Source organism: Topomyia yanbarensis, chromosome 1 (genome assembly GCF_030247195.1).
Source record: "Topomyia yanbarensis strain Yona2022 chromosome 1, ASM3024719v1, whole genome shotgun sequence".
Lineage (NCBI taxonomy): Eukaryota > Metazoa > Arthropoda > Insecta > Diptera > Culicidae > Topomyia > Topomyia yanbarensis.
Window position 1 is genome coordinate 200064675 of NC_080670.1, and position 21310 is coordinate 200085984.

The window sequence follows — 21310 nt, forward strand, 5'->3', positions numbered from 1 at the left end:
TTTCTTAATTTTAATTAATGTGACCTTCAAAACTATTTCATTCGTAACGTTTTCAATGTTCACAAGCAAACTACTGTCCACAAGCGATGTTTTATAAGTGTAGAAGTTCACACTCAATTCAGACAATTTGGAAACTGACTTCTCTTTTTTTTACTGATTTTTGACGAAACACCTCCAGTTACCAAATACCAGCTTTACGGAGATATCAGCAAAAAATAATGTTCGCTGAAATCTCAGTTGTTGGGATTTCGGCAAAAAATATAAAAAAGCAGAGACTTTTTTCTGATTTGATCCTACTTGTGCTAGCTCGGATATGCTGATGGAATACGCATTGTTGTATCTGAGTGGATTTAAAAAGGACAAGTTGTAACTCAATAGTATGAACAAACAGAAACCATTACCTTTTTCAGTAACAACGAACAGAACTAGGATTCTGTAGGAGTAAGGGCGGTAGAGTTGGGTTGAGTGGGGTAAAATGGCACTTCCCGGGAAAACTAGCAAAGTACAGTTGTCATGTGTTACTGGGATCTGTTAGTTACCATCGTAAGCGAATCATTAATGTGCAAAAATGTTTTTGTGCTCTCTGACGATTGTCAAAATATTCAAGTGATTTCACAATTTACTTCTTGCACAAGTCTTCACATCGATTTTTTACTGTTCTTGGAAAAAAACCGATCGTAAGACTCAAAGAATTCGTTATGGTCTTAATTTTAATAATGCATACGAATTTCGTGTCATCTATACATTGCAAAAAATTACGCTCACATTTTTGCAAAATGTGGTAATTGGGGTAAAGTGGGAAATGTCTAAACTCGCTAATGAGGTGTCATTTTGCAACAAAATGTAGTTAATTAAGTTGTTCATGTCATTTCTGCTCACTTACTAGGTACCGCCACTATCGACGGGTTCAGAAGCCTCGCGAAAGTATCCGTGTTCCGAATTAATGCCACTTCATTTTTTCGTAGATGATTTAACCGATTTGACCAAACCTAGTCTCAAATGAAAGGTGTTACATCCCCGCTGCTATTCAATTTTACCTCGATCCGACTTTCGGTTCCGGAGTTACGCAAACTTAACCCCACGGCTTTGAATTTTGTACAAGATCATTCCGGAGCTTGGTAACTCTTAGGAAAATCAATATTTTCGGTTAGTTTCTGTGAAAAAAGATGACTTCTTTGATTTTCTTCACTATAGGAAGTTTAAACACGAAAAATTAATTGGTTATGTTCACTTAAAGGAGCTCCAAAAAAAGTTTCCCACTTTACTTGAAGACCACCCCTGACTTCTACTACGTAATCGATCTGGATCAGCTGAAGTTGCACAGGGACTCAGTAGATAATTATGCTTGGAGTGGCGAAACAAACTCCTGGTAATCGTAGTGTTTATTGATCAATACCGACACCGGCCAGGCCCGAACGTAGATCGCGGAAGGAAAGGGAAGCAATGTTAGTCCGATACTTGCTTTTGCTAGAGGCCGTATATACTACTGCGCACTCCACAAGTATAACAGGAGGAGGACATTTGTTAGTAAGTGTATAGAAGTTGGATTCTACTTTTTCATGACCGACGCCAGAGAGATAACTTCACTATCTGGACTAGCTATCGATCCATCAACTCATGGACCGGGAACCTCTTTTCCGAAGCAAGACGTGACCACAGACGTGATTGAACCCAGACCCACCCAGCGGTGCCGTCATATAAACGCGGTTTCAAGCTCGAACATATAAACGCTCGTTCCCTCGCGATCATGAAACTTCCACGTACCCACATCTGACTAAATCGTACACTCAATATCACAATCAGCTTCACGGCCCGCTACATTGGCCTTAAACAGTTTTAGTAGGTGACATTACCCTATGACTATATACGATACTTTAGCCTCCGGTGAATTAGGTTCACGTTTTTGGCGTTTCCGACCACTGTGCAGGGGTGGGGTCATGTAAGAGTTGCAGAGTAGTTTAAAAATTACAAATATCAGAAAAGTTCAAACGAATTCTGGTAAATTCTACTAAATTGAAAGCATGCATTCGAAAAAAACAGTTAAGAAATTTGCCACTAATTCGTACTAGATTTGACGAGTGGTGAGTGTTCGTTTTGTAACAAACCACAAATCGCCTGCCAGATCAGATATTATTTCATGGATTTTTTTCTCCAAAACCAGACATATTCTCATCAGGAATAAACTCAGAAATAAGGGACTTAAAGCGGCAACGAAATATCCCGCCACGGTTTCCACACACGAGTTTTGGCATGTTTTTGGTTCCATCGAGTTTCGAACCCTGGAACTGCGACTGCTCAAATCGACAATTTCGACTTCTGATCATGTCCATCAATGGTTCCATCCCTTAGTTTGATATTTTAGTCGCTGTTGTTAGAGAATAAATGAATTGTTTTGCACGTGCCCCAGAAGCTCGGTACAGTTTCATCATAAATTCTAACTGATTCTCATTACTTAAACAGCAATAATATTTGTTTATCAAATTTGCACCTCGTGACGCACAGTCGTAATAGAAATTTTACCAAGTAATAAATTGTATTGTTGACGGTTCCATATAGCCGCTGCAGAACTAGACAATTGATGATCCTATATAGCACGCGGGTTCATCCTACGGTGACGCATTCGGCTGTTTTTGCTATCGTCGCCAACAACCTTTGAGTTCCAACATGTCTCTGAACGTGGGTTAGATTACAGCACCAATAAGCAAATTTGATCGTTTCGTCAGCCATTTTTTTTTCGGGTTTATCGCCAGCCAGCAGGATGACTCGCGAGCTTCGCCAGGTTCATAAATCATTCGATTAAAAAGCTGATTGTGCCAATAGAAGTTTATGACCGCTCACTCTCTCTCTCATGACTGGGCTAGACTGACTGTAGAAGGTACCTTTTGACCTTCGGTCCCGCGTTGTCAGCAGCGACCGACAAAATTTATCAGCCCCTGATAGAACGAATCGTTGCTGGCTGGCTTATCTCGAAAACGAAAGACCCCGGAGAGGATTCACTACCATAATAGGTGATTTTTTGTTGTTGTTTTCGGTACTCTTTCTGACACACATACACCTCGATAGCAGCGGGCACAACTAAACGGAACCGGTTCGTCGTCGCCGTGATTGTCCACCGTCTGTCCGTACCGGGGGGTGGTGGTGATGAAACTCTGTGCGAAGGCAATCACTGATAGTATTATTTATTTACTTTTACTGCTGCTGGTTGGGGTAGGTTAGTGTCTTTTTATTGCGGTTTACTGATTTGTGGTTTTCGACTTCGTGCCGTGAGTGTGTGTGTCTGTCTGGTGACTTGTGTGCGCGACCGCCCGACCGTCTTGTTCGCTTGCTGCGATGGTGGCGGCGGGTTTGTTTATTACATTTGCAACTTGCTAAATGATCTAGTGGCGGATAGCTGTGGCCAAACGGTATCGAGTTAGTGGAGGAGGGGAGTGGTTGTTTGATGAAGACGGTAGAGATTTGTTTAAAGTAAGATAAACGCTCGATCACCGTGTGTCTCCGTTAGATGTTGTGTCAGGTTTTGTGTTACTGCGCACACGCACCTTAACCTCTCCTGATTCCAAGAGCAAAATATGTCGCCCTAATTATACCGCACTGAAAGTGCGTGCAAAATATTAAGCTGGCATACCACAAATTGACCCAACAGATAAACAGTTATCGTTTTCGGTATCAATACGCATTTACTATCAATTTTTCATATGAAGCTGATAAAATCGGGGGCCGATAAAACCGGGTGCTGATAAAATCGGGTCTTCACTGTATTGCTATATTTTGGGCTTTCCAATAGTCATCTGCTATAAGCATGTAACCTAGTCTGATCAAAGCTACACGCATTGTGTTCTCAGTATACCGTTCTTAATGTACAGTTCAGCAGTAGAAGCTCCGTCGCGATCAAACAACTAGCAGCGAATGGTGTATAAAAACCGACGTTTTAGGTCACTGCACGATATGCCGATAAAATTACTGATCTCGTAAGCCACACCCATGCTCAATTCGTTGCTAAAAAGGGAATTCATAATTTGATTTTTCTTGGCAACTCTGGTGCTATCGATACATGAATATTTCAAATGCTCTAAGAAAATCGAATTGCAGACGTCTTATTGGCAACGAGTCGAATATAGGTGTAGATTACGTGACCAATTAATTTAATCGGCAAATAAAAATAACATTTTCTAATAATGAAATTTTGAAACGGAGACCTTCTATTGAATCCTAAGAACAATTATACTTATGAGCATTCTTGAATTATGGGGAATCCATACTGAAATATGCCGAACACAAGCAGAACAGACTTGTGCTGCTAGTTTTAGTAGCTTGCTACAAAGCAACAAAATATTTTAAATATTAAGCTAACTTATGGGCCAAGGCTTTCGCACTAGCCTGTATTCTATACCGTACATTACAGATTGAGTTGTACCACCTATATTTATAGATTCGAACAATTTTAGCGTTTTGCTACGAAAGCAACTTTAAACGAAATACGGGAGAGTATCTAGTCGCCGGCATTGAGGATCGTTACGCCTCGATACCACTCGAGTTTTAGGCCCTTCCTGATATATGAGACCCTTCAACCAATCTGAAGACATTTGCTTCATCCACCTAGATCATCTCAATCACGCAGTGGACTGCTTCGTACAGCCAGTCACTCCTGACTTTTAAACTCTTGTACGAACGGTCAACAGATTGCAGTCCCGGTCGTTCATCATGACCGTTGTTGGGGTGCTTTTATTCCTCATGTTTCATACGCCGATGGAGATTTTTTTTCTCAGTTGTCCTCAGCTTGCGTTAGCGTTCCCTGTTTTGACGTTTAGCCGCTGCAAGCATTAAGCTTCTAGCGTGGTTTCTCTTGTTTGTTGCCCTCTGGCACCAGCCATTGAACCAGCCGTTTCGTTGGTTTCCCCGTTTGGTACCCAACAATTCTGTGGCTATTGTACTGATCGCCTCGTGGATATTTGTTGCCAGACTGAGTTCAGGTTATCACTTGTTGGCCAATCTTCGATTCGTTCGTCGAGCTTTCGGACATAACCCTCGACAAGGATCTCAGGCGACAGTCGCTGTATGTTCAACTGCATCGTTCTTTCATGCTTGGAACTGGAAATGCCGGACAGTCGTGCGCGAGTTGTATGGTACATACCATCACAAAAGGGTCAGGCGTTTGGTCCTCGGTAGGTTCTGACATCAATGAAATAAGAGAAATGTCGGCCATTCATAAAAAAAGGTCGATTTGCAAGCAAGTGTCGCTATTCGGGTGTCTTCAGGTGTGCTACAAAGAATTTCTGATTTTTTCAACACGACTTGTACATGTATTCAATTTTTTCCGTAACTAGAAAAGTAAATCTTTTATAAATTAATAATACTATAGAGTAACATGTCGGTGCTTCTAAGAAATTTTTAATTATTTTTTGGAAAATATTGATTCTTTCAGAAATTGTAGCTGACATCTCTTAAATATTATTGGTGTGTAATGTAACTTTGAAGAACTAAAAATTTGTTGAAGGCAATGTCTCTGGATGATCGCATAATCGAGTCTTTTTTGGCGGATAATCGAACCTGGCCTGTAGTCGTTTACGCCATCCTTTGCTAGACCTACTTCTATGATCTTTTCTATAGTCCTTCTGTAATACTTTCATGATATTTCGATGGTACTTCAATGGTGTTTAAAAGGGGTTTATATGGTGTTTTGATGATATTTGTAGGGTCACCATCATTACGACATTTCACATGCTTCATGGCTTCGCGAGCGACATCGACATCAATCAAGTCGCGGAGCAGTAAAAGAGGAATGTTGCGAGAATCGGCGACTGAGATCTTTCAACGGTGCACGTACACAGCTAAAGTCACGTAGGTTTCGGAAGCGCACAAAACTTGCTTCATACAAATCGCTGATACTCCCTGTTGCTATCAACGGTCAAGAGTCGTACAAATTGACAGACAATAGAAAATGCAGAGTAGCGCAAACGCGTGATCCACGAGCTGTATTAAATATTCAAACAGGCTGATATCTGAAGATTGATAAAGCACGGCAGAGTACAGTGGGCTAGGCATGTAGCGCGAGTACCGGAAAAGCCCGAAAATCGAAAAGTTTATCAAAAAATTAAATCAATTCAAAATCAATTCAAAACCTGTTATCAAAATCAGTGCCGTAGTAGCGTAGTTCGGGAAGGCACCAATACAATTGGTAAAATCTATAAAGCGGTATCGGGACAAAAATGAAAAAAAAACTAAATTGAAACAGAAATGGAAATTTGTGAAAACAAAAATTTCCACTCCACTGGCTGGGATTTGAACTTAGAAGCGACACCGACACACTCTGAATACAGAACTGTAACTACACATAAGTAGTGTGGCAATCTCCGTCATCCACCTGCTCGAAGGCCGTCGATCTATTTGCCACACTGGTACTGGTGACTTAAAAAATACGATAAATTCAATAAATAGAATACAAAAATCATCTATACAGTGAGTAAAAGATTTTAAAAATATAATAGAAAAAAATAAATGAAGGTATGAAGATATAAGGAATAAATATAAAAAATAAATATCAAATAACTTAAAAATAAAATACATACATAAAATAAGTAAAATAAGGAAAAAAATTAACATATATGAATATGAATACAGCGTAGTCCCGGTTGTGTCAGCCTCACATGAAAAGAACCAAGTTAAATTCGAGTAGCTGCTTTAAAATTTTGAGTAAAAACTATTATTTTCTCCACTAAGCAGAAAATTGTTTAAAATCACATTTGTACATTTTCTTGCGGGACACTAGACACTTGACTAGGGGTTTGTTCAGGAACACAATTAGTCTCTCCGTTTTTTTGGAGCAAGCGTCAATCCGGCGTTAGCTTAGTCCTGTCACTAAGTTAGTGTCGAATTCTGATGAGACGAATTCGAAACGCAAATTCCACAAGTAATATTTTTCTTATCCTAAAGATATAAAAATATGGACAAAAAAACTTTTTTTTTTAATTTTGCGCTGAAACATTCCTTTAAAATTATACTAAATAATCAGAAAGCTTCATGAGACTAAATAAGAATAATTCAACAGATTAGGTTTATTAAATCGAAAGAAAAAATATGTCACATTTTGTCAGCTTAAAATACACCAAGGCACTACCAAAATTCCAAAATCGTTCCATCTATAAATAACGTCTAAATCGTTAAATTTGGGGTAATGCCGTCTTCGGAGAAATTTGTTATGATTTTAATGATTAATCTCCTTAAAAGTGAGATATATTCATCCACTTTCATGCAGGTATATATATTGAGATTGTCTTCAGAAAAGTTATGGAGCAATCTTTTGCCAACAATTTTGCTGAAGACACAAGACAAGATCTTCAATAAGTTCATCATTATTGCTTGCTGTTTGTAGATGATCCCCTAAAAGCCAAAGCCCTCATATGACGTTTTTAATATCATCCTAACAAGTTGAGTATGTTCCGAAAAAAGATTTAAATTATCAAAATGGACAACCCTCTATATTACAACATTGCGTGATCTCGTGTATATTCGAGGTAATTCAGCAATTTTTGAAAAATATACTGTTTCAAATAGTGATTGGTTGTTTATGTTGAGAAGACTGAGTTAACGTCAGTAGTGTTCTCGGGATACTTATCAAAAATAGTATGCTATGACTTTAGTAATTAATCCTCCTAAAGGGAGATTTTTCAATTTAATTTTTTTATGTAGTAAAAATGATCTGAGACGTCTATGAAAAAGTTGTTGACATTGCTTTTACAAATACCTTTGCTGGACATATTATGTATTTTCATTAAAAGCTTTAGAAGTTATAGCTCGTTACATTTGGATGACTCCGAAAAATTGTGTTTTTTTTTAAATATCCTTTCATTTATCATTCCAACGAATTTTATACATGCTATATTTTTCTGGTCGTCAAATACACACACCACTGTGCAAGAAGCTTATAAAAATAGGTCTTTACTGAAAATGAATTAAAATAATAAAACAAAAAGGATAGAAGAAATACATTAAATAACTTAAAAATAGAATGAATGAAAGGAGAATTGATGTATAAAAAATTAGGATATAGAATTAAAAAGACAATATTAATCAATAAATTCAAATAAATAAAAAAAATAAATATGTAGAAGAAATGAGAAACAAATGAAATAAAATTATCGATAAACAAGAGTAAGAACAACAAATCGAACGATGTGAATAATATGAGTGAAACTGAAAGAAGGAAAAAAAGAGTAGAGTGAAATGCATCAAATAAAAGAATAAAAACAACCAAATGATTTGAACAAATGATATAAAGCCAAGGAATAAAGGGCATTAAAGAATATAAAAATGTTCTAAATTGCATAAAAAATACAAAAAATATGAAAAACAGGTACAAAAAGTAGCTAAAATATTAGCAAAACTAATAGCAGAAATTAGCCTTTAAACTAAATACTATTTCTGACAATATTTCTAGAACTATTTTTAAAAACAGTAGTCACATTGATATATTATTGTAAGCACCAATATAGAATTAACAATAATAGGAGAACTAGAATAAACACACGCATAACAAATTGTTGAAAATAGTGGGAAATATCAATCAGAAAATAAAGAGAAAAAAATTGCTGGAAAAAACCAAGAAAAATGTTTAGAAAATTTGATTGGAAAAGAATGCAAATATAGTTTAAAAAAGCAAAAAAATAGGAACGGAAAGTCATACAAAAATAGCTAAACTAGAATAGTAGACAAGAAGTACAAAAAATGAAATGAACAATCGTAAGTAAATTAATAGAAAACATAATGATAAATGCAATAAAAAAATCAGTTTAAAAAACAGTAAGGGCAAAAAAGAAATGATGATAGAAAAATAAACGCGGAATAAAGCATTTAAAATTGGTAATCGTTAATAAAAATTGTAAGAAAATAGTAGGACAAAAATGTAGGACGAATAATAACTAACATAGTAGAAAAAATACAAATAGTACAAAAGTAAGAAATTTTGTGGGGACAATATAAGAAAAGAATATAGCAAAATAATAAGAAAATTGGAAAAAAATTGGAAAATTGGAAGCAAACCGAAAAATTTATATTAAAATAGTTAAATTAATTGTAAAACTCAGCAAAAATCGGAAAAAATAGTATAAAAAGTGGAACCGAAACAATAGCAAACAAATTAAATAATAGAAATAATGATAAATAAGAAAAGAAAAAATAATCACAGTAAAGGCAATCAAAATGGTAACAAACATGGAGAAAAAAGCAAAAGTAGCTAGTAGAAAAAATCAAAACCGTCAGACCTGGTAAAATAAAACGACTTAAACTAATGCATGTACGAAGAGTAGGGCATTGCAAAAAATATTTTTTTTTGAATTCTCAAAGGCCCCCCTCTCATATTGTGACAAATGTCAAAGTAAGCTCAGATGCCAAATTTCACATCATTTGGACAATTTTAGACCCCCGCCCACTTCGCTTGAAATTTTTTGAAATTGGTACTATGGGAAAATATGGAGGAAAAATACATTAAATGCTATAACTTTTGAAGTAGCAATCAGAAAATTAAAATTTATACCTCTTTTGGAAGAAAATAATCTGAGTATTTGAATGGAGATATATTTGTTTCTAGAAAAATACGGGAAAGTGGGGTACTGGGTCATTTTGGCCCCAAAATCCCCTATTTTTAATGATTTTTCTGCTCCGTGATGCAATGCACATATTTTGTAGTTTTTCTAATGTAAAAAAATCTCAGAAATCGAACGGAACCCTTTTGAACTTTGTCCGAATACGAGAAGTTGGGGTTAAATGGCCTTTTGACATTCATATTAGACTTCATCATTTTCTCGTGAATATATCTCTATTATTCTTCACTCAATTTTCATAAACTATACCTTGTTGAACGTGGAAAATCCTTAGGATTATAACAAAAATAGATTCGTTACCGGTAAAATTCAGGAACATCAAATTATCTGACATATAGTGTCGATTTCACATTTTTATCATGAAATCGCACATATTAACTCCATTTAACAACAAAATTCTTATTTTATTTACTACTTTTAGTGTAAAATATGCTTAGGGATCACATGAGAAAAGTTTCATTCTTGGAAAAATAGGGGAAGTTGAGGTATTAGGACAAATAATGAAAAAAATGAGATTTGTAGAGTAAATATCAAAAAGATGTTTCTGAATTTTACATTTAACGTTTTTATTTTTGTTTTATTCCTCAGAATTTTACACGTTCAATAAGTTACATTTTATGAAAATTGATTGAAGAATAATGGTGATATATGCATGAGAAAATGATAAAATTTAATATGACTGACAAAAAGCCCTATAACCCCAACTTCTCGTATTCGAGCTAAGGTCAAAAGGATTCCGTTCGATTTCTGAGATTTTTTCACATTAGAAAAACTACAAAATATGTATGATTTGCCCCACGGAGCAGAAAAATCATTAAAAATAGGGGATTTTGGGGCCAAAATGACCCAGTACCCCACTTTCCCGTATTTTTCAAGAAACAAGTATATCTTCATTCAAATACTTAGATTATTTTCTTTCAAAAGAGGTATAAATTGTAATTTTCTGATTGCTACTTCAAAAGTTATAGCATTTAATGTATTTTTCCTCCATATTTTCCCATAGTACCAATTTCAAAAAAATTCAAGCGAAGTGGGCGGGGGTCTAAAATTGTCCAAATGATGTGAAATTTGGCATCTGAGCTTACTTTGACATTTGTCACAATATGAGAGGGGGGCCTTTGAGAATTCAAAAATTATTTTTTTTTGCGATGCCCTAACGAAGAGTGTCTGTTTGCCATTAAAAAAAATCAACTCTACTCACTTCCCCGACAGCACCAGCGACAGGCTGTCCACCTTGGTGACCTTCTCCTGGGCGTAGATCTCCTGGTACTTGAGCGACCGGACCAGTTTCATGCAGTTCAGAACCTTCTTGAACTGATGCCGGGACACCCGCAGTGGTTTGAACAGTGCCCCATATACCTGCAAAGGTTTGAGAGAGAGAAAAAAAAATCGTTTTAGTTGTTTATTCAGTGTTATTGCTTGGAGATGAAAAGATTACAAGACGAAGACAGGAATATCATTTGTCTGAAGGTATGAGAACCGTGCCGAAGGAATCGGCGAAAACATGTTTTGATAACATTTTGAGGACTGTTTCTATGTGCATATGAAGACTCACTTCTGTGCGGTATCCGATGCCGCAACTATAGGGTAAACGTGCTGTTTATTGACATTGTCAATTATTTCAAATACGTTATGACATTAATGAATTTGAGTAATGTATTTTTTAACCTAAAAACATGCTACAAAGAAGTCCGTGTTTACTTCTGTTAATTGTAAAAACTACCTATGTGGAATGGTATTTTAGAAGTTTCTTGTTTGATTTTCATTCGCCTCTTTGTCGGATTAGAGAAGTCTCTTTAAAAAAAAATGTCTAACCCTATGAGCAGGGTTGCGAATCGAATCCAGGTGAGCTGCGTACAAGACAATCGATTTACCAACTACGCTATGTCTGCCGTTCGCAGAACAAAGCCTACTTCAATGCTTTATTTCTTTGCAACATTTGATAGCGTCGCGTTAGGTGTGATCCTAACAACAAACATGTATGGCAAAAAACAACAACAAAACATCGAATCCGGAGCAGTTTGCTTCTTACCACAACGCTCCCTCAACATTTAACGACTTGATGTTTATTGTTCCGCATTTTTTTTTAAATTTTATTTACTTTTCTCGGTCAGCGCATGTGGTTCACATGACCGACGGTGTCGCTATCGACATCATCAGACTCTAGCCACAGCTGATTCATCTACTTTTCCTACTCAATATTGTAGTGCAAAACACCGACTAGTTTCATCACTCATCTTGGTACTTAAATTTTAAAACCGACTCGTGCTGGTATGACGATATAAGACTCACAGCCTAGCAGTTTCATGTCGGTCGGTCCGAAGGACACCCACCGGTTGGGGATTCGAGGACGAAACCGGGATCCCGGACTGGAGTTCGAGAGAAAGGAGAATATAAAATTGTTTTTATTTTTCATCCCTACCCCATAGATGGACCCCTTCCCCCGTGAACGGACCATGGAAACGAGTGTCCCGCTGTGCCGGGATGATAAAGAGTATGTCCGAATCGTTGGCTAAGTAGTTTATGAGGAGTGGAAAGTTTTTTTTGTTGCTGCGGGAGACTCTTCTCTCAGCTTGGTTGTTGTTTTTTCACGTAATGGAGCAGAAGCTTATTAATTATGCTAATGAAAAATGGATAAAATATGTATATCGAGTAGAATATGGCACGTCTGTTCCGGCTGTGCTCTGGTTTTAGCTTAAATCATGAGCAGAAGAATGCATAAATATTTAAAAAGTAACATCGAATAAATAATCTGCTAGGATTTGATACGACACGTGCCATAGCAGAATAACAATGGTATCGCTACTGATTATTATTTAAGCCAGATGTGATAAAATCTCCCTCATTCGTTTCGTCGATTTCCATTGTTGCGTCCTGCAGACAACGAACTGTCTTTTGAAACATGCACGGAAAGGCGTTACATTAGAAAATTTACAAAATCAATTTATGTTAACTTCCGTAGAAAAATCAAAATCTAACTCAATTTTAAAATAATTTTGGGATTTTCGTTTACAACAGATTTATTTTAGTTTTTATTCAAAATATTCAATATTTTGAAAATATCATTTTAACTGCACTTTTTTGGGGAACTTAGTCATTGCTTTAGATGAAATTTCAGAACAAAAGGACGAAATAGTTTTACTGTTTCCAGTTTCAGTATTAGGAATGATTATTTAGAAGAATTATTAATTTAATAAAATGGTTCAATGTTATAATTTTCATCTGATTTGAACTTGGCAAGAACTGCAAAAATATTTGACTTTTTTTTATTCATGCCTAGGTTAGGAGTTTTTATTAGTTGTTTAGTTGTTAAAAAATGTTCGTCCAAATCAGAGTTTAAAAAAATAACCAAGTTTTAAGACAAACTATTGATGAATACTTTTTCCGTGTCTTCATTGCGTACCTATTATGCGTACATATCTACAGAGTTCAACTCGGAAAAAATCCCAAGAGCTTCACCCCTATCTTATCGGATATGGACGGGAATCAACACCTGCTGCTGGTGTGACCGACATTCCTTTGTCGTTGCGCATTATAGTCGATAGGGGACCAAAAGAAAAGAATAAAATTGCTATTAGCAAACTTCAAAAAGTCGGAAGTGGTTATACGAGTCAATTCGCTTAGTAATTGGGATTATCTGCACGAAAGAAAAAATGGTTTCGATTTGACTGGATTTTCTCATTTTCGAGCTTAAAAACTTTCAAGGCATACTCTTCCATGTTCTGTTTAGCAAACTGTGCCAATTAATTAGATTCTTAGTCGATACATACCAATTTTTTTAAGACAAGAAACCCAGCCGACCAAACAAATTTCAAATCTATAAGTAAAAATCACTCTGGACAATCGAATAAAAAACCACCAATTCGAACCAATTACCGGAAACCATTAACAAATATTACGAGTTTTACACAATTTGAAACTCATCGTAGTACTGTCGGGATAAATATTATGTTTGATTAATATTGTCTCAATTTGGATAGGAGTTCCTTCTCCTATGTTGAGGGGTTTAACGGTATTGCAAACATCATCAAGCATATTGCGTACATCAATGCTAAAGAACCTCTGAGAGACAACTGATTTAAAATGGTTATTACATTACGGCTCGATAGTGGTGCATCGAAGAAACCGAAAGGGCTTATGGGCCTTGGATCGACGTGTATTGACTTTTGCTGTGGGCCGTGTTTGCAGACATTGTTCCACAGTTTAATGGCAGTGTTTGTGGGTACGGTTCGCAGTGAGCGTCATTGTGTGTCGATTGATCGGTCGACTTCGTCATCGTGCACAGGTTAATTCATTAAAGAAATGTAAAAGTAAAACCATATTAGTGTTTCTGATAATTGTAGTTTTTAGTACTAGCGTACAATTGTTTATGAGCTAGTCGTATGTCTATCTGTGTATGTGTTCGTCTGAGTATTTGTGGCTGGCTGAGTTAGGAAATTAATGCCGAACTGGCGTATATGATAGAATAGTGGGTAATCCTTCCTAGAAGTCGTTGATCACTTTTTTCCGGTACTCAATTTGTACATTCGATTCGATTCATTCGGGAAGATCGGATTGGATAAATTAAGGTACGATCGATTTACCGACGCACGGGAATCATCCATTCCCGGTCAGCATAGCATGAAAAGATTCTAACATAATGCAATTTCAGACAAGACAAGTAGTTTGATGGCATGGTACATGTGTTATTTTTTTCTACTATACATATTAACCTGCTTACTTCCAGTAGTTTGCTTTTCCACTACCCATGTACAGGGTTACCACATTCACAGATTTTTCTGTAATGTCACAGATTTGTTTCATAATTTTTCATCACAGATTCTTTTTTACAGATGACAGATTTTTGACATTTTGATAAAAAAAAATCACAGATTTTTGGAAATATTGGGATTTTTCACAGATTTTTTTTCGAAATTTGTCACAGATATTTTGCTTGTTTTAGTCATCACAGATGGTAAAAAGATTTTTTTGACCGAAACACAGATTTCAATGTGGCATCCCTGCCCATGTATACTAGAGTGGGACATGGTTATATGAAAAAAATAAAATTTCGCTCCGAGTAACTTTTTGGGTCCCATTTAGCTCCCAGAACAACTCTGCAAATTTTTAGTTCGATCGGTGAAACTATATTTTTGCGCCCACGGTTTAAAGTTTACATGGGATTTCGTATGGGGAAAACGTCTTTTGCAAATTAATTCTTCCAAGAGTCACCCGTTACCTCCTAAAAATAAATGGATATCTGATTTTTATAGGAAATTTATCATGGAAATAAAGTCTAGAAGACTGCAAAACAATCTGATGCTTGTGGAAAAAGTTATTAAGCAAAAACCGATTGATGCCCTGAAGAATGATGAAAATTTTACTTTTCATAGCATCACTGCTGCTGAAGGTCGAATTATATACAAAATTTTTAATTTTCTCTTTTTATATACAAAAGAAGACTCAATTTATCCATCAAAACTCTTGCGAAGTGGCCAAACAGTATGGGAAAATGATTTAGACATATTAAGAGAATATTAAAACACAATTGCATACAATTGGACAGCCAACTACAGTGGTGCTAGAAAAAATGAATATTTTATCAATCGTCAGAGCATCAATTGGTTTCAGCTTAATAACTTTTTTCTTAAGCGTCAGATCGTTTCGTAGTTTTCGAGGCTTTGTTTCTGTGTGAAATTTCCTACAAAAGCCACATAATGGTTTATTTTTAGGAAGCAATGGGCGACTCCTGGAGGAATTATTTTGTGAAAGTTAATTTTCCCATATAAAATCCCATGTAAACTTTGAACAGTGGGCGCAAAAATATAGTTTCAGGGATCAAGCTAAGAATTTGCACAGCTGCTCTGCGACCCAAATGGCACCTAAAAATTTGCTCGGAGCTAGAATCTAATTTTTGTCCCACCCTAATGTATACGCTTCTACTTAGCTTTGTTTTGACGTAGGACTACGTCTTTGTTTTCGATATGGGGGTGCACGTTGCAAATTCGACAAAAATGGTATGTAACGAAAAGTGGTTCAATTTTAAACGCTTATAATTCAGCCATCTTACGGTAAATTTTCAATTTTTTTTTTGCGCGTATCGCTCAGAAACACTTCTAAGAATAGATTCCAATAGATAAACCCAAAGATTTTTGAAATCATGGCATTAAAATTTTAAATAATGTTCAACATAGTTAAAATACCACGCATTTGCACACAGAAGGCTGCGCTTCCCTAGTCTGGCACGACAGATTTATGTACCTATGTACCTAACGCGCAACGCTTCTATGAATGACGTCATCATCGACTATTTAAAGAGCAGATTTGGTCGGGCAAGCTCAGTTGCCTCTTGGATAGCAGGCAGAGCAGAGCACTGCGCTGCATGCTCCCACAGCCAGTGTAGCAGACTCATTTTGCTTGCTGCGTATCTTCCATTCGTGTAAGGACACGATGTACTGGCACAGCTTTTTGATTCAAGCACGATACACCGTTCGCTTGGGTTTATTGTTTGAGGCGAATGTGTAGGTATATCCAAGTTTTGCGTGTATGATAGAAATCTGTGCTTTCGGTTTTTCTTTGCGTTGTCGTCTCCATGACAGGCTAAGGAGACGAAAACTTTCTTAGCAACAAATTCACGCGAATGGATAGAAGAAAGTGCAACGAAGGTTTATTATTTACGTTTCATCAATTTGTTGATTTCACGAGATTCATTTCCACTCAACCTACCCCACTTTGATTCTACCAATACATAGGTACTACAAAGCCTATTTATGAATGGATGCACTGTTACTCAAAAAATCGCTGCAAAAAATGCATCTAAGTCCATAAAACTATTTTCGATTCTTGTATATGTTTTGCTTCGATATATGATTAAGACCACTGCATTCGCTACATTTATGTGTACTTTAGGAAAATTACAATAACGGCAAAATAAAACTATAAAGCTTGTCCTATACAAGAACTGACTGTATTGTCTAAAACATGATTTTTAAGCATCGGTCTGGTTGTTTACCGCACACAATAGAAAACTTTTTAAAATTTTAAAGCAGTTCCAGATATTAGTTCGGTTTTCCATCGCAGTTTTCTGTCTGCTTTCTTTAATCGGATTCGATCGCCCATTATAAATAAAATGACCTGATGAGCAAGACTGTTTGATTCATGAAGTGAACTGTAGAAAGAAATGTTTGATTAATTATTAATCCAAATGTAATAAGAAATTAAATATTTCACGTATTGCAGTCCTACGTCTGCAATTCGTACAACCCCATAGGGCTGTCCCTTGTAGTTTTTTATTCGGCATGCTACTTTTTATTTCATTACATAATATCCCCCATCACAAGCGTAAAAACGCTCGTGGCCTTCGCGATAACACAGACCTAGTCAAAAAAGCGAACATGCAATTGAAACATGAAATAGAATACAATCAAAACACTCGGTAAGCAAAACGAACGTTTTAGCACTTATAAATTCACAAACGAAATCTCAAACATTAATCCACCGCTCGCGCGATCATGAATAGGTCACATCCTGAAGTCTCTACCCTCGATCCTAGCAGCCTAGACTCATGCCTTCAGTTGGGCCAATCAAAAAATGACGCTCATATTCACTAGACAACACGTTCCATGGCGAGAAATGTCACCCACTAAAACACTGCTTGGCGACATGACCGATAACTCTAGTGGAATGAAAGAATTCACTCTCTTTTAGCATTTGAACCATGCACTAAAAATTAAGTAGCAGATTCACGCACGATCATTCAAGAACCTGCGAATGGCCACACGGTTATAGAAAATAATTTATAGAAACGAAGTTACATACACGCTAGCACACACGACAAAAACGTGAACATACAAACGCTCGAGCCCTTCGCGATCATCCACGCACACCTCATAAATTGGTTACGTCCAAACAAAAAAAATGACGCTCATATCAATTAAACAACACGTTCCATGGCACCATGACCTGGAACTTTGATGAAATGGACTTTCTTCTAGGGTCTGTATCGTACACCGAAAATTAAGTATCAGATTCACGGTCTGCGCACGATCATCCAAGAGCACACGCGAATATGAGAAAAGCACACGGTTATAAACTAGAATATGTACACGCGAAGCTATATACACGCAAGCATACGCGACGTACAAACGCTAGGGCATTGCAAAATTTTTTTTTTGAATTCTCAAAGGTCCCCCCCCTCTCATATTGTGACAAATATCAAAGTAAGCTCAGATGCCAAATTTCACATCATTTGGACAATTTTAGACCCCCGCCCACCTCGCTTGAAATTTTTTGAAATTGGTGGTATGGGAAAATATGGAGGAAAAATACATTGAATGCTATAACTTTTGAAGTAGCAATCAGAAAATTACAATTTATACCTCTTTTGAAAGGAAATAATCTTAGTATTTGAATGGAAGTATTTGTGTTTCTGGAAAAATAAGGGAAAGTGGAGTGCTGGGTCATTTTGGCCCCGAAATCCCATATTTTTAATGATTTTTTTGCTCCGTGATGCAAATCATACATATTTTGTAGTTTTTCTAATGTGAAAAAGCCTCGGAAATCGATCGGAGCCTTTTTGACCTTTGTCCAAATACGAGAAGTTGGGGTTAAATGGCCTTTTGTCATTGATATTAAACTTCATCATTTTCTCGTGCATATATCTCTATTATTCGTTACTCAATTTTCATGAACTATACCTTGTTGAACGTGGAAAATCCTTAGGATTATAACAAAAAGAGATTCGTTACCGGTAAAATTCAGGAACATAAAAATATCTGACATATAGTGTCGATTTCACATTTTTATCATAAAATAGCACATATTAACTCCATTTAACAACAAAATTCTCATTTGATTTACTACTTTTAGTGTAAAATATGCTGAGAAAAGTTTCATTCCTGGAAAAATAGGGGAAGTTGAGGCATTAGGACAAATAATGAAAAAATGAGATTTGTAGAGTAAATATCAAAAAGTTTGATGTTTTTGAATTTTAACTCTACCGTTTTTATTTTTGTTTTGTTCCTCAGAATTTTACACGTTCAACAAGTTACATTTTATGAGAATTGATTGAAGAATAATAGAGATATATGAGAAAATGATAAAATTTAATATGAATGACAAAAAGCCCTATAACCCCAACTTCTCGTATTCGGACTAAGGTCAAAAGAGTTCCATTCGATTTCCGAGATTTTTTCACATTGGAAAAACTACAAAATATATATGATTTGCATCACGGAGCAGAAAAATCATTGAAAATATTGGATTTTGGGGCCAAAATGACCCAGTACCCTACTTTCCCGTATTTTCCCAGAAACAAAAATATCTCCATTCAAATAGTAAAAATTATTTCCTTTCAAAAGAGCTATAAATTGTAATTTTCTGATTGCTACTTCAAAAGTTATAGCATTTAATGTATTTTTCCTCCATATTTTCCCATACCACCAATTTCAAAAAATTTCAAGCGAAGTGGGCGGGGCTCTAAAATTGTCTAAAAATCTGAGCTTACTTTGACATTTGTCACAATATGAGAGGGGGCGTTTGAAAATTCAAAAAAAAAATTTTTTTGCAATGCCCTAACAAACGCACACGCGATCAAACACGTTCACGTACAAACGCTTGAGCCCTTCGCGATAGTACACGCGATCAAGAAGTCCCTACGATCGCACATATCTGAACCGTACAATACACATTCAGAATCACGGTCCTGCAGCGACAGTGGCCTTAAGCAGTGTTTTACTGGGTGACATTTCTCGTCTCGTCTGCAATTGTAGTGAGTGATTCTTTCGAGAACCTAGCTCTACAGCTCCAGTAGGACCAATCTCAAAAAAAAATTAAATAGGAGTTCCTTCTCCTCTCACACATGATCACATCGAACATTTTAGCAATCGGAGGAATGTTAAAAATCAACTTCTCCGTTGGTAGTTGAATAGAAACCAAATTGTACCCAGAATTAATTGTTGTTTATTTTTCAGGGCATAAAAGCAATTGATAATTTTGGCTAAAATATCTGACCCCAGTTACAGCTGTGTGCGTCATTGTTAATTCACTGGAAATAAAATGGTAAAATTAGTGTAGCTTACAAACGACCAAATCAACGATGACAGATTAAGTTCAAACTGAATTTATTCCCCGAGCTCGAAAAGGTCGTCCTCATTGCGGCGTCTAAATTCAGGCATAACCAAATGTTTCCGTGATTCGGAAAAAAACGCCCTGTGACTTTCGCAGCCTGGAAACCCCGCTGCACCGGTTCCATCTGTAATCGAAGAAAAAAGGAGATGATTCCTCTCTGCGCAATGCTGGAAAACACAAACGCCGCAGGAATCACCTGAAGTTTCCAAATATGTACGTCGTTCGTGAACCACTCCATAATGCGTTCAATCGAGGATCAAGCTCACTGCCTTTCGCGAATGGTTATGTGATGTGTTCGGCAGTAGAAGTAGTTTGCATAATGCGTCAACTCCTCCGAAATGTGTGTCCATGAGTAAGATGAAAGGACGTGCTACCAGTCAGATGCATTCGCCACCTTTACCGAATTCAGGTGAACGAACTCATTTCTGCGACCTCATCTAGCCATTGTTTTGTTGTTGTTTGCATTTCACTCTCACTTCCAGGCTAGGAGTAGTGTAGAGTAAAATCCACATCAGAGGCCCAAACTACGATTTTTTACTGGTTTAATATTTTTTCTCTATCGAGTATGATTGTACATTTTTGTATTCAAAATTAATCAAAAATTGCTTTGATTCGTAGTAATTTGGTAGTACCACAAGGAAGTCACCTAGGCCATTTTATTAACACCTTATTCATCACGGATCTATTTTCCTTGAATCTAGTATAAAAGGCTACTGAAACACTCAAGCTAATTGGTTTATTTAAAGATTTTAAAATGCAAAAAAACACAAAAGGCATTGCGTGCCAAATATCCAACGACTTTTAATTTTTTTTAGAATTTTGTTTTTTTTATTTCATATCCAAAAAGAAATACCATGAAATTACTAACCAAAACACATTTTACACATCTCCACTCCACCAAATAGGTAAAGATGAATCCCGTTGAATTCGCTGACATGACGCAATGATAATTTTGGCAGAGCATGTTCGTGGATTTATCTGGTCGCTTCAGTACGCAAATATGTGAATAACCACCAATTTGGGAAATCCCCCGGTTGTGGAGCTGGCCGATTATCATTGGCTCACGCATCTCAACCCCTCCAGCAAAGGAATAAAAGGTTAACCCGATTTTTCAAGTACATAGCACGAGTAGGAATCAAAGGTTATGTTTTGTATTTTCACTTGATTCATCATGACTAAACGTAAAAGCTGACTATCGCGTATCTGTAGCAGCACCTGTAGCCGTACCGCACCGCAACCGGGCCAAAGGCTTAAATTGAGATTAAATGGACTTAATGGTTTGCAGCTTGCGCTGATAGATAGGGAGTAGAACCGTTTTCGAAGTATATTGGCAACTTAAATCTAGTTGACACGGGTGACTTCCTGATTGGCTGCTTTCAACTTTGGTGGCCTATGATCTATGAGATATGTTTTATACCTTTTCGTGGTGTGACTTAAACGCTTATCGGAACCGAAGACAGTCAAAATGTTTCCGACTGAAATTGGGTGATATTTTTGCATGTACTAAACTACCCATGGTCGCATATTTGTATTTGTAGCTTTGTCTTGTCACTAAGTTAGTGCCGGATACTGATGAGACGAAGTCGAAACGCAACATCCGTTTTTTG

At 36.6% G+C, this 21310-nt stretch overlaps 1 protein-coding gene across 7 annotated transcripts in view; it reads right to left on the minus strand.

The window, feature by feature from the left end:
• Positions 1–21310, minus strand: part of LOC131687593 (uncharacterized) — a 152914-nt gene that overhangs the window by 19149 nt on the left and 112455 nt on the right. For all 7 annotated transcript variants that reach the window (XR_009305211.1, XR_009305209.1, XR_009305207.1 and 4 more), the window contains one exon: positions 10798–10955. Coding sequence is in view for 2 of the 7 variants with exons in the window: in XM_058971695.1 (XP_058827678.1) it covers positions 10798–10955 (158 nt within the window). In the remaining 5 variants the exon portion in view is untranslated. The remainder of the gene's footprint in view (positions 1–10797; positions 10956–21310) is intronic.